The 14359-nt window shown below is 38.8% G+C and overlaps 1 protein-coding gene across 2 annotated transcripts in view; it reads left to right on the top strand.

Annotated features, from left to right (window-relative positions):
• The window catches only part of mtor (mechanistic target of rapamycin kinase), an 84565-nt gene that overhangs the window by 34935 nt on the left and 35271 nt on the right, over positions 1-14359 (top strand). For both annotated transcript variants that reach the window (XM_069140227.1, XM_069140226.1), the window contains exon 29: positions 12548-12623. In XM_069140227.1, coding sequence (XP_068996328.1) covers positions 12548-12623 — 76 coding nt within the window. The remainder of the gene's footprint in view (positions 1-12547; positions 12624-14359) is intronic.

The raw sequence follows: 14359 nt of genomic DNA, 5'->3' as shown, positions 1-14359 counted from the left end.
TTGGCATGTTTATAGATGGTAAATAACATTGACAATACAGTGTAGAGTACAGTAAGGAGAAGGTAGCATTTAACAACCCTGAACTACAGTCTGTAAGTCTTTAAAGACCTGTATATTTGCCTTAAAGATACCCTGTGGAGGTTTTGACCACTTGTAGCACAATGGAGTGATGCTTTTATGCCGGCGTCTGTATCTGCCTCTAAGTAAAGATATTTCAGAGTCAGTTCCAAACACTTTGATTGTTGACCATTGACAGTTCTCTTTTCAACTTATTTTCATCTGTATTGTAGAAATTTTTAACTTTATAGAGGTGCTATAGTAAATCATTGGAGTACCCTACTCTTTGCAATTTGACATACATGATAATGCCCAAGCATGAGTGCATTGACTTACTAATAATGAATTAGAAATGTAGAAATAGCTGACTCTATATGAAACGTATATAGTTGCACAGCTGAGAGCAAGAATCCTTCCTGTGACCCTCCAAGTTGGCAGACTTAAAAATACCCAGAAGGAGAACAGGTTGCGTGACTTATGTGACTTGGGAGTGGAAAAAAAGGTCAGGATGGTTTATTTGTTTGGTGTTGTTTTTAATTTATGTTGCTACTCTGGCTCTGGTTTCTTCTTCTAAATAATGGCGGCCTGTTTGGCTTGGTTATACTACATGACGCTACAATAAAAATCAATCAGTCAAACAATCAAATATTTTAATATGAACAATGGATTGTCGATGATTCATACAAAACTAAATTAAGAACATATTGACTGATGGAAAACTAGCCTCACACGAAGAAGAATTTAACTAAAAATCTAATATCTGTGAGGAAACGTGTGTGTATGGGAAGACAATGTCCTTTTTTTCATTCGTTTCTCCTTATATGATGATGTAAGAGTTACACTTTTTCAGATGTGTTTCAGAAAGTGAACCTTGACATATATATCATCACTGCAACTGTATTTTTGTTGTTGTTTGTGGACTGGTCACTTGTGTGTGCATGACTTAAAAACTATGAAAGAAACCTAAAACCTTTCAATTATATAAAATTATGTAATGTCTGGAAGCACAGAGCTGTGAACGGCGGTGCAGGTGGAATTGACAGAATATCACAAATATAAAGCAGAAACAAAGCTTGACACTTTATCCTTATTTAGCTTAATATTACATAATCTTACACGACTAGTTTGGATGCGCTTTGTATCTGTCCTGCCAAATGTTTGGCACACATCCCTCACTTATTCTCAATTGGTCAGACGAACAAATAAGGAAACAGTTTAGCTTTTTCTGCTCATCATCATCTTTGTTCCATCGGAACTGCGATTTGGAGCACTCATTGAAAATTACTTTCATCAAATTCCAAAAATATTACCTAATTATTAAATGGTCGGCTATTGTTTTGACGTGTCTAAAACTCAATATTCTGGATGTGTAGTGCTTCTTTTTCCAGGGCCGCATGATCCCCGTCTGTTGCTGGCATTTTTTTTTTATTTTTTTTTTTTTAGATAATCACCTCTTTGTAATTTCCTCTTAAGTCGTTGCAGTTTTTTTATATTGTTGTTGTTGAATGTTGACATGTGCTTTTAGTTTCCTGTATTTGTTTGATTTGCAAAACGCATATGGGAGTAATAATTATACACACATATTGGAAAGCTATTAGGCAGCCTTCATGTTCAGTTCGCTGCAAGGTTTTGATTGTCTGACAATTTCTAAACTCTGATTAGATCCTAGCCATGATTTTCATCTTGATTTCGGCCATTTGTCAAAAGTAGCTTATTACAACAACTTTCCAGAATGTCGTGGTGAGCCTTAAGGCTTTTATAGCTCAGTCACATGTATCTACTAGTACTTTTAGCATAAAATAGCAAACGTGATGATTATAACATTCAGGTTAAGCTGAATTACCACATACTATTATTCTGGATGTTCAGTCTTATACCTTATTAGTTTTCAGATGATATCTACCAGAGAGAAGCTATTTAAAGGTAATTCAGTTAAGCTAATTATAACTGAATTACAATAAAAAACTAGTTTACATTTCCACCTCAGCTGCCAACATAGGAGATGCAATCAAAAAGGTCAGAGATGGCGCCTATGACAACCAAAACCCGAACCTGATCTGAATCTGGTTGCCATCACCACACCGTTCCCAGAGCTCCTGGCACGCTTCAAGTGTTCCCTGGAAGCGTGTCAAGCACCATCTGCGATTTGCGCTATAACTTCTCCACAGTGTCAAAACAGTGACCCTTCAGATTTGACTTCATTTTGGGGCTCAAGTAGCCGAATCCGGTAAGAAGGGGTGGGTTGAAGTGATAATTGGGTAGGTGTGGCTGAGAAACGAACACGTTTTCAACACGCTGTGAGTGGGTGCAATGCCGTGTTGGAGAACCCAAATGCCATCGTGGGTTGCTCTCCTGACCTGACGTGTCTTCTTCGGTCTCGGACAGTGATGTTCTGTCCCTCTTGAAACACAAATGCCGCTCCAAACACCTCACCCAGCTCATTGCTTCGTTGCGGTAGGCTTCCTGAACTATTTTAAGGGTCTCCGTTGCCGAGTTCCCAGGTTTGACACGTTTTGTGTGCTTTTTGCTCAAGTTTCAGATCCATGGGGAAATCGCAAATTCATATGTATCATTGGTCACCAAAAGGGCATGTAACACGGGTACTGTTGTTGATCAAGTGATGTATCTTGGAATACTGCGTCATGAAAGTGAATTGCCTTCCCCCTTCTTTGTTAACGTCCCTGAGGTGCGCTTCTTTTGTGTGCCAGAGGAAACGTCTTAAAACGTTTTGATCGTCCCCTGTAGAGACAGTCGAATCTGAACTGGTGTTGCATTTAAAACAATTTGCTCTGTTTCCATCATTTTTGTCTCAGCCCATCTAAATATTATTTTGAGTGTTTTTCAGATGTTTTGTAACTGCTCAAATTTATAATGTGTGATTATATATAATTCTTGTTGGCCTCCCCGTAAATCTTAACTTTAAATCATTGATATGCGTCAGTTTCTTTTGGAAAAATGGGGATAATTTGCCTTCCTGTATTTTCTCATTGCCTTAACTGCTCTGTGAGTCATATCTCACTCTCCAGCAATGCTTCCCAGCGGCATCACTTTCCTCTGGCCCTGGACTCTGTCACTCAGTCAGAGTACACAAAGGTTCAGCTGGACTCGACTGCTGTTTTATACGTTTAGCATCATGCTGTTTTTCCCCTTCGGAACAGCTTCTTTAAACACCATTTGCGCAATAACCGTGTCTCATCAGGGTCTTTGTGAAGAATGCAAGGTTCCTCTTAGCATTAGAGGTAATCACTAAACTTTAACCGAAGCCCTTTCTTTATATGACTTCCTCTGGAAGCCCACACGTTTCATTGAACAGACTTTTTCCTTTGTTTTTAAAGACAAGCTGGACACCCTGCTGTGCTAATTCTAGTCTTCTTTCTTAGATAAGTGCGAGCTGACAAAACCAAAAGTGTCTTCGTAAGAATATGTTCAGAAGCGTTTTTTGTATCCCTAAATCGACTGGAAAAAGGTTTTGTAATCAAACAGTGACCAGCGGGGCCAAGCTGTCCGCAGAGCGCTCATGGGTTCAATTACAGGAAAGGTAGGAGGTGAGAGCAGGAGCCAATGGATTCCAGGGCTTCTGCCTCAAAACTCTGAATTATATAATCTTCATTAACAGTAACCTCTTCCACCTGTCAGCACAGACGCTCTTCACTTTGAATTTTACACATTTTGGTGTCAGTTTGGCGTATTTGAAGACATTATAATTCCTTGGGGTACTCAGTAGTTCCAGAATCGCTAATGTATCCTGTGTTAAGAATAACCAAACATATCAGCGCTGCAAGTAACACTTCAACTTTTTATGTTGGCTTATCATAGTAAGAGTACAGTTTTGATTAGTTGTTGGACGGTTGAAATAATATAAGGCAAATCTTTAAATCGATAGATATATAAAAAAAAAAAGAAAAGAATTGATACTCACTACAGGACAGACATTTTTATTGTCTAGACAGTGTGCTACATTAATGCTAATTATATACTCATTTTACACTGCAAAGCCCCTTTATTGGATTAATTTTAAATCCAAACCAATTTGGATCCCCACCCCAAACACAGGACTTGACTGATATATGGCTGGACTGAGCATGTATAGGAAACGCTGTACGGCACTTGCTTTTACTCAGTTATTTAGTTTGAACAAAGTAAGGCAGAAGACCATTAAGGTGACATTTTGCTTTTAAAGTAAAAACACACTTGCTGGATTTATTTTGCAACATAAAATAGATACTTCTACTCTGCAGTCTGTGAAGTTATTTATTCACAGTCAAGCTTGATTAATAGTACAGTCTGAAAGCCAAGAGGAAGGATATAAATGACATGTCTGACTTTGTCACCAAACTATTCTAAAATCACCATGGTAAGCTAAGCATGGGCACCTTAAACTAGCAGCTGAGTTAGCATAGATTTGAATTTCAAAATAATACCATGGATAATGATCGGCAGCTCAGTTAAAACTGGTCACGTATAGGGGCAAAATAAACTGTTCCATATTTTCCATAATGAGGGACACCGTATGCACCAGGGTATCCTCCAGCTCTGAGAGTGGCAGACTTCATGCCCTGGCAGACCATCAAGAGGTCCGATGGCTTAAGCTGGTGATGGCTACCAGGTGGCGTCTGTTGTCATACAGCGGATGCGGGCCAGGGAGGGGCTGTCTGCTCACCACCCTACAAACCAGTAGCTGGGACACAGAGTACTGCAGGGGAAGAAGATGGATTATGCACTATCCCTTAAGAATAGTTCCCCCTGCTTTGTGTAAGCACTGTTGGCCATGTGGCATTGCTTCAGAGAGACGTTTCGTGACACTGGGATGTAAAACAGTTGTGTCACAGGACAGAAAACAAAAAACACTTGTGCCAACATCAACAGATTCCATTGTTGTTGTTTTTTTGCTATACATTAAAGAGTTTTTAGCTTTGTTGGTATGAAAGTGATCTCTGGCATTTACGTAGTTCTTTCTATTACTTAAAGTGAGTTAAATTTCCAAAACTGTTACTTTGTCCTTTTCATAAAGCCATATAAACCACACCATATCTGTTTACATTTAGATTAGAATAATCAAATAGCAATTTAAGTGTAAATACTGTAAATATAAATACCAACAGATGGCGGTTTGTTGTTTATGACTGGCGTAATCCTTCTTTTTAAATACAATCACCACAACCACTGCTTGTTTCCATTGTTTAGGAGAAAAATCAATCATAGCAGGAGTTAATTTCAATTGATCAAAGCAAAAAAAAAAAATCATCGAGGAACTGGCATATTTCATTGGAAATATATAAAGGAGAATTTCTCTGAAAATGTAGTCAATATTTAGTCTCTGTAAACTCAAGCTGTCTAAGAAACATTGTTTACTGATCTCTTTATCCACATAGCAACAGCAGCATTCCAATGAGGTAACTGTTGGGCTTTTTCTTTCTTCGCTTGGGCCACCGGAGACGCTTTGTTTTGTCGGCCTTTTGACCTGAAGGTGAGGAACCCAGGAGACACATTCTGCAGCAGCGTCCCAGTGTGGTGATAGCGTGGTGTAAACATGGGTGGAATGGTTTCTCCGGCTGATGTCTCTATGGTCCTCTAACACGCCTAACTTCATTGAGGAAAAAGAACAACATAAATGTCATGTCAATGTAAAGTCATGCAACTTTTTAGTAATCCGTTTTTCCCATGAATATAATGTTAACTGAGCCGTTTTATTCTTTTGGCATCAAGTGCATCATCTTCGTTAAAAGTTTAAAATGCTTTATTTCCCTCGTCATCTTTACGGTCAGCTTTAACCGTGGTAGAGCTGATTTTGTTCATTTCGAATATATTGTTTCAAAGTGGAGGGTTACTAAGTGTTTCCCTATGCTGCAGCATCTGCTCGCTGACGAAACAACCACCTTTTTGTCTCGACGTTTGTGGAGAAACAAGAAACAATGGGCTAGTCAGATGGTGTCAGAGATGAGTTCAAGCCTCTTTTACCCACACACATCCCAGGACAACCTGGACGGAAGCGGGTGGCTGAGGTAATCACTTCCTGTTCCTGCCTGCTCATGTCATGCAGTGATGTACTGCTGTGTCTCTAAGAAACCCAGAGCATGAGAGCATGACACAATGTGACGACATGCTGCTCATTACTTACTTCAGACTTGAAGATTTATGTTGCATTTATGTATCCTCATTTTAGACACTGTTGACTGACACTGTTTCCGATATGGTATTGTTCAGAGTGTTTAGCTGTCATGAAATTAATGTAACAGTTTGAAATAATTATTTAGTTTTCGGCTTAAAATCAGAACCATCAGGTTTAGACCCTTAAACGCTTGAAGTAAGATGGAAAATGTGAGTTTCGAACAGTCATTTATTCAACCTTTAATTCAATTCTTGGCGATACGTCATTGAACTCCCATTTTCAGTGATGCTGAGATTACATTCAAAATAAAATAAAAGATTAAATCAATAATATAAGCAATAAGCCTAATAGAACTTGACAATAAACAAAATAGGCTAAATTAAAACAATGAAATATAGGTAAGACTTAAATAAGCTATAAAACTATACCAGTTGGCTCAATTAATTAGTAATATACAGACAAGGCACCAAGAAAATCAGTTAAAAACAGTTGCAAGTTTGGACAGGGAGGCTTGTGATCATGGATTTAAAGTGGCCATAAGGTAGCAAAGAATTGAATTTTAAAGTGCGTTGAAGATCGTTCCAATACAGCAGTTTAAATAACGAATTTGTACAACAAGGTGTTCTTTGGTATTTCTCCGCCTTTTGCATTTTAATCTGTTCTATTTTCTTTTCTTGCAATTCCCTTATTGTATATTTATTCTCAATTCCAGTGCCCTATGTAAAGCACATTGATTTGTAGCGGCGGTTAAAAGGGGCTATCCAAATAAGCATACCTCGCCTTGCCTTCGTTCACCTCTGATTCACGCGTCAACACTCAGTTGAATCGTATCATTTTCTTTCAAAACTCAGACATGTTGCTAAAACAATATACAATAGAAAAAATAGGAATCTTTTCAACCCATTAATGTCAATCATTTCCCAATTGCCCAAGACTGATGTCTCAATGGGATTGTTGGAGCAACTTTTCTAGACATAGAAGGAGAACAAAGCCAGTCCAGGCTATATCGGTCACTGTGGTACAATGAACAAATGAGGATAATCTGAAACTGACTATTTCTTTCAAGGAAGTTTTAGAAACTAGGAACAAATTGAATGCAAAGACCGTCTTAATATTATCAAACGTTTTAAAATACCCTCAAACAATGCTTTCAAGAGCTCTAATGTAAATCCTGCTCTGGTTATAATTCTCTGAAGAAATTGTTGCTTTCTTGTTGACACCTTATAAGCAGCACTAGTTGCACAGGTTCATTGTTTTCTTCTTTATAGCTGCTGTTTTATTTGTTTGTGTGTGTGTTTTTTTTCTGTATATTTGGGAACTTCCTATTAACACTCGTGCCACCCGTTCTCAATTGAGGCCCTACGTAGCATCTCATGTTGCTTGACTTATTTTCTCGTAAACATGAGCTCATCTTGCCTGTTCATCTCCTTTTAATTTCTCCAAATGTCCTTTAGCCAGGGACATTTTTGTTTAAAATACAGGGGTCGGTTCAAACAGTGTTCTCATCTGTGGCCGACTCGGACCAAGCCTACGCAGTGGAAAGAACTACCCCAAGGTGCTAGATAGTTTGCTCCTCTCTGTCCGGGAATATAGTTGATTGCATTTTGGCTGCCCCAAAAATTAAACTTCTTCAGACACAAATGCCAGGGAATTGTCAGCCATTGTCAGTTTTCTTGGTAGCCATTGCTATTTTGGCTAACATCGGTCACATGTAAGAATTCATAGTTCATAAGTGTCCAAAGCCATACTTCCAACTACCATCAACCAAACTAAAATGTCAACCAAAAACATCACAGTTAAGCTTCTTCTCTCTTGTGAAGGTACAGTTTGCCCACCTGTATTGGATTGGCCACAGCTTCACTCATGGCCATTTCAACAACATTGAGCAAGCATACAGAATCATATGTGGGTCTACATGTATGATTTCCTCATAAAGAATCTAGCCTACATAGTTGAATTCAACAGTTTCTCTGATTAGTTGTGCGTTCCTTGACAATATAGCATCACAAGGGATCTGACAAACTTTCCGGACTTAATTTTTTGGACTTAACTTTCCGGAAACACGAGTATACCCAGCGTAAGTGATGAATTAGTATATAAGCATTCTGGATCTGTTCATATCCTCTGCCAGTATTACACAAGATGTTTTTAGGAAATATCCAAACATATAAATAAGAAACAAAAGAGAAAGTGATTCAATTCAGTAAATCTGAAGTTAGTCCTTCCCCGAACATTTTGTTATGTTCAACATTAGGGATTGGAGTCAGCTATTGGCCAGCAGAAAGCCAAAAAATCAGTAAGGCTTAAATGGATATCTTCCTAATTAGATTTGATCATGTCCAGTAGTGAAGCCCTATTTTTCCTCTGAGCTTCTCACATCTCGACCTCAGAGGGGGAAAATATGTATAGTTTCCTCAAGGATCATACTTTTCCTCTCAACAAAAAGCCAAGCTACTTTAGAATAGTTGCGTTAGGGGATTGTGGGTAATTTTACTGGTGTACAGGTGATTTTCTTTCTATCCCGTACCATTAGATGTAATTTGTGATTAAGAGTTTTACATTTGAAATGAAAATATATTTTTCTACTCCCTCTTGGTGCTTGCTAACCGAATGTATAATGTCCATGTGTTAAATGAATCAGAATCTAATGTATACAGGAGGTGCTGGTTTATCATTTGTTACATTCCTGAAACATCTGAGTAAAGTCATTTGTTTCTCCGTTGAAAAAGTAACATGTCTGAATCTAGGCGGGAATTCAAAGATTGAGCAAACATTTCTGATTGAAATATGCTGAAAATACATTCCATATACCACCACCGTCATTTTAATAGTAGTTAGCCTAATAAATTGCGTTGGTGCCGTGCTCTGTTTCTGTAAAGAAGGGGCAATACAAATTCCCAGGCCTAACCTAAGGGATAAAATGAAGCTGTTCGATCTGAATTTGTCCAAGCATATGGCTGTTCAGATATATGGTCTGCATTTGTCCTGCCAGATATGGTATTTAGTTTTTTATGTGGTAGTTATTTGTTTTGTTTACATTATGGAGTCTACTGTTCGGCCTTGTGCATTTAAAAAGTGGTATCAAGGATCTTCTCAGCTACTGTGGAAAAGAAAGTCATGCTAACCTCAGTTAAGATTTCGAATTAAACCTAGAGAAATGATTTAGGATACACAGCAAATTGTCAAAATTTCATGGTCAGATGTAATAAATCTTGACAGCTTCACAGGTTAGACCATCAGCTCGACCTCTTGTTTTGGGGACTTCTTCATGCCTCACAGGAGCAAATCTGAGAAAAGTGAGGAAGTGATACTTGCTTGTGCAGAAAGAGGCTCTGCAGAGGTCTCAATACGTTTTCTGCTTGCTAATAAGTTTTAACTTGAGGAGAAGTTACGTGAGCCTTGTCATCTGGATATATTTAGACTGCGTGTACTTGGAGCTGGCAGCCAGATGGCTTCAGCTGAGGGACAATGAAATCTCCTGGGTCTGCAGGAGAGAAAGCCCGTATTCTTGTCTGTCTTCCCAGATAAAACCACATCTGGGCGGCTTTAGTATACTTCAGCAGCTTGTGTGTGGTGGGGCACGGAGGCCGTTCAGTTCTTTGGTCATTTGGTGGTGAAAGAGGATTATTTGACAACAGAAGGAGTCATTTTGTAGGTCCAATTTATATGACAAAGTGTACACAACATACCCGTTTGATATCGTCAGAGTACCGGGTGGTAGTTGTGTTTATTGAAGACTGTGGGATAGATCTTTAATTGGCCACTGAAACAGTGCATGGCTCTCTATCAGGAGAGCCACAGACAAATGCTTATTTACTAAAATGAGCTCATTTTTTCATGCTATGTAATCACACTCTGTTGAGTTTGATTTCATTTAGGTCGTTAAGTCTTACACCCTCTGTCGTCTGTTTACACCATTAGCCTTTGAAAAAAAAAAATCCTTTCAGATGCAGAAAAGTATTCCTTGTTCTGCAAGATTAAAGGACATTAAGTGTAGCTTGCTTGGTTTCATTTGTATTTGGTTTGAACTTGTATTAAAATTTTGAGGACCCTGTTTTAATTGCCATATCATAATCATATCGACACTTCAGAACTATTATTGGCCAATGCCTTTCAATTTGGTTAGTGTGAAGATGTAATAATCTCTCATTTAATTTATGGATATTTTTATACACTATATGCTTGACTGCAGTGACGCTCTGTAGCTGCCTCCCTAAAGCATCCCCGCATATCTGTAATTGTTCTTGTTCTATACCGTATTGTGTTGCTTGTATATGTTTTTGCGCATAGCCAACTATCCAATACACTAAATGCAGATCTATATGTGCACTGTATATCATTAAGAAATATCCTGCCTATGGAATATTGGTTTATGAGCAGTTTTCATCGAAAAGAACAAAACAGCGCTGATATTGTATCGTCAGACTTCAAATATGTGGACCAACAAAAATGTTGCTGTATATTTTATTTGTGTTTGAACAATTTTGCAACTCGGAGTATTGAGGCCGTGGTTGGCAAGTGTTTCCAGGGACCAGGAAGGCACAGGGACACTCATCTTACCCAGCGCGAAAACTGTTTAAATGTTAGCAGATTGCCTTCTGTTTTCAACTACGTACCAGGTAGCTCCTGTTACAATGTTTCGTTATTTTACTTGTCATTATGCAGGTCAGTACCAGCAGGTCCCTTAGCCTTAGCATGACCCCTTGCTGGGCCTTTTCATCGAATTTTTTGGCCTTTGCCCTTTGTCCAACCGGTTTCTGACAGGCTCAGATATCCTTCATCAACTTTTGCCTACTATCCTCAGGAACTCCACTGCATACCAGCGCTCTTCAAACGCTACATTTTACAGATGTATTGGCCGTGGCTGCACACGGGTTTTGCAGTTGAGGAAATATAATAGACTTGCGGCTCAAATGAGTGTTTCCAGATGTGGTGGCGGTATGGGTGAATGGAGGGTGCACAAATGGGAATTGTGGTCACTTGACAGATGACGCGTCGTTTTTCAAACAAGCTTGACAAATGTCAATAGGTGCATTTGCTTTTTACAATAAACACCTTTGCTGAAAGATGAAACATTTGTTTAGCTTCACCAAAATGCATTGAGGCAGGCTTCTCAGTTGACTGGCTATGGTAAGAGTGCCTCATTGTTGTGTGAATTACTTTTTCTCAAGGAACCTAGAAGAACCAGTCCTAAAGAAAGCTGGGGCTAAAGGGAAGGAAGTGTTTCTATTGGCTTGATTCTGTATCCTCACAAATTTGAGTTTGCACCAAGCGTAAGTGCCTGAAGTTCCCAGAGTGGCCCCTTGGGGCTAGCAACAAAAGCGAGTAAATCCCCTTCGACCCCCATGTTGAAATGCCTGACTTTACAGCAGAAATAAACATGTTTAGATCAAAAAACTAAATAACTCTAAATAGTTTATTACCCCGTTAAGGACATTTGTACACTGGTCGACATTTTTATACAACTCACCCACTGAAATTGTATCAAAGCTTAAAGATGCACACAATTAGAGTGACAGGTGAGTACTGTCAGTTGGCTTACTGCCTTCAAGAATTGGCCATTGAATGTCAGCCAGAGCCCTACAGACAGAGACTGTGCTCGTTGCTGGTTTCAGCCACCAGGATTCACCACCTCAGCTCCACCCACGCAACACCTCGTTGCCTAATTTTGGATTAGCCAGGACTTAGACGGAGTCAGGCACTGCCGAGATGGTAATGGTCGAAGACCGTAACTTTGAGCTTCAAAGCCACTCATCAGGAAACCACGTCAAGGAGGCTATGTCCATGTTTTATACAGTCTGTTGTCAGCACTGTTTGTGGGAGGGAAGCTGGTGAGGCATCACGTCCTCGTCTCTATACTACTGACTCCTAATGGGCAGTTGGCTCTTACACGTAAAGCGGTAGCATCTTGGAGACCAAAACCTCTTTGAGAAACTGGCTGGTGAACTGCTAAATCTCTACACCCTTCCCAGGTCAACTTTGGAGTGCGCAGTGAGCAGATTGTTCTTTGAACTAATGTTAGTTATAGGTGTGGTAACACATTCAAGGTTTCAGCAGTTTCTCAGAAAAGGTTGGACATTTGAAATAGTATCAACATCTATTCAATAGCCCACCTGTGCATAATCACTCACAGGGAGGACTTGCAAATCCATGTGGAACCATAACGCTTCATAGAGCACAGTACTTTATTTGAAAATATTGTTGCCATACATGTATGTATGTATGTCATCCCAAATGGCTTCCCTTTGCCCATTTTTTTGACAACAATAATAACTGCATCTACACGTTGTTCAAAAATTGACCCACAGTTCTCGTCAAACATCCACGTTTTGTGTTCAAATTGGCTTAACAGCCTGTCATTGTATTTGTCATGTCTTTCAGCATCAACAACAAACTGCAGCAGCCAGAAGCAGCATCTGGGGTGCTGGACTACGCCATGAAACATTTTGGTGAACTGGTGAGTCTTGTTTCTTTCTTTTGTTTGTGCCTTGAAATGGAAAAAGAAGAGTGTATCTCTGAAATTCAGACTGACACTTGGCCCAAACTTTTTTTTCTTTTTTTCTTTGACAATTTTGAAACTGGACAACCCCAATTAACCAATAGCATAAGGCATATACCACATGGTGAGGCCCTGGTTTGATTCCTAGCTAGCCAAACCGTTACTATATGCTATTCTCCTGCTCTATTTCCCCACATTTCCTCTCTGTCTCTACCTCCAAAAGGCCAAAAATGTATCTTTCAAAAAACATACTCAGTCCACAGCTTAATCCAGCATCATGTGGCAACATATTGGGCCCTCCTGTTAAATACATGCAAGCATATATTTGAGGTAAAATACCCTGTAGTATGTACAGTATATGTAACATGGTGCTAATTCGACATGACACGGTAGGAAATTATTGCTCCACACAGTTTCTAGAGTTTTAGAATTCTGCCTCATTAAAGTAAACCACATTTCAGTGTCTTTACCTCTGACAAGTCTTTAAAGTCATGGATTTTAAAGCACAACTTACTGATTGGTATCCTATATTGTCACTAATACCTGCAGCAGGAGCCCTAATATCACACGCTTGCATTTTGTTATGCATTTTTTTTTAACTAAATACCTTCTTATACAAAGTCTCTTGTCGCACATACTTCTTCCCGGGGTATCCTCTCCTCCTATACACATTTTAACACGGGGATGAAGGTTATTTGAAACGCACACCAACAGAACACTATGTTCTTAATGTTCAGTGTGAGAAAAAGACATCTGCTAAGTTGATCAGACTGAACATGCAAGGAGCAGAATTATGGACGTTTTCGTCCAGTTAATGGGATGTTTGGATTTTCTTACACCCCTTTTCTATGTCTCTGCTGTGTATTTTTCTCAAAATACCTGGGACTACTGCATCTTTTTTACAGTGGTAAGGATGTAATGCTTCAACCCACCAAATGCAACCGGTTAATGGTTAAAGGGTGTTAAGGTCCCTATGTCACCTGAATTCACTTAGTTATACTAGCTACCTCGCACCCAAAATCTTTCTTTCTACCATGGAGTCATATTTTTGTCTGTTTTCACTTCGGAGAGTAGACCTCTCTAATATTACTGAAAACTATGGTGTGTGTCATGTTCTCTGTAGATGGACCTGGTCCACATGAAATAGCTGTCAAACAGTGACATGCATTGGACACGATCACACAGATTTTCCACATCAATTATATAACGGGAAACATTCTTTTTTTATTCTGATCTGTCTCCCTCCCTTTTACCAAAATTGCATCATTTAGAAAACGTGGGTTTTGTTTTTTTACTTGCCTAAATGTACCAGACAGGCTTCTTTTTAGGCTCATTATCAATCAGTTAAATGAACTGGTGTTATGTCATATTTCTTCCCCTTAAGTTCCAAAGCCAGTGGTTCATTTATTCCATTAACACGTCCACTTAAAGCCTAATATTGTTACCAGAAATAAATGGATAGCAAACTATTCTTTTGCATTGGTATATTTAGTATTACTTCTTTACAATACAAAAATAATAAAGCATTGCAAATGTAATTAAATTGTTGTTTTATTAAAAACAATAACTTATTTTTATTACAAATTAACAAATGCTTCAGTACATTAAACACTGGCATCAAAATCAAACATTCAAAAATTTTATATAAAAGAACAAAGCACAAAAAAAAAACATAAAAATGCTCAGAGTATGAC

Source organism: Embiotoca jacksoni, unplaced genomic scaffold (assembly GCF_022577435.1).
Source record: "Embiotoca jacksoni isolate LCO1_2020_lvr unplaced genomic scaffold, fEmbJac1.0.p SCAF_9, whole genome shotgun sequence".
NCBI lineage: Eukaryota > Metazoa > Chordata > Actinopteri > Embiotocidae > Embiotoca > Embiotoca jacksoni.
This window is presented reverse-complemented; position numbering and strand designations above follow the sequence as displayed.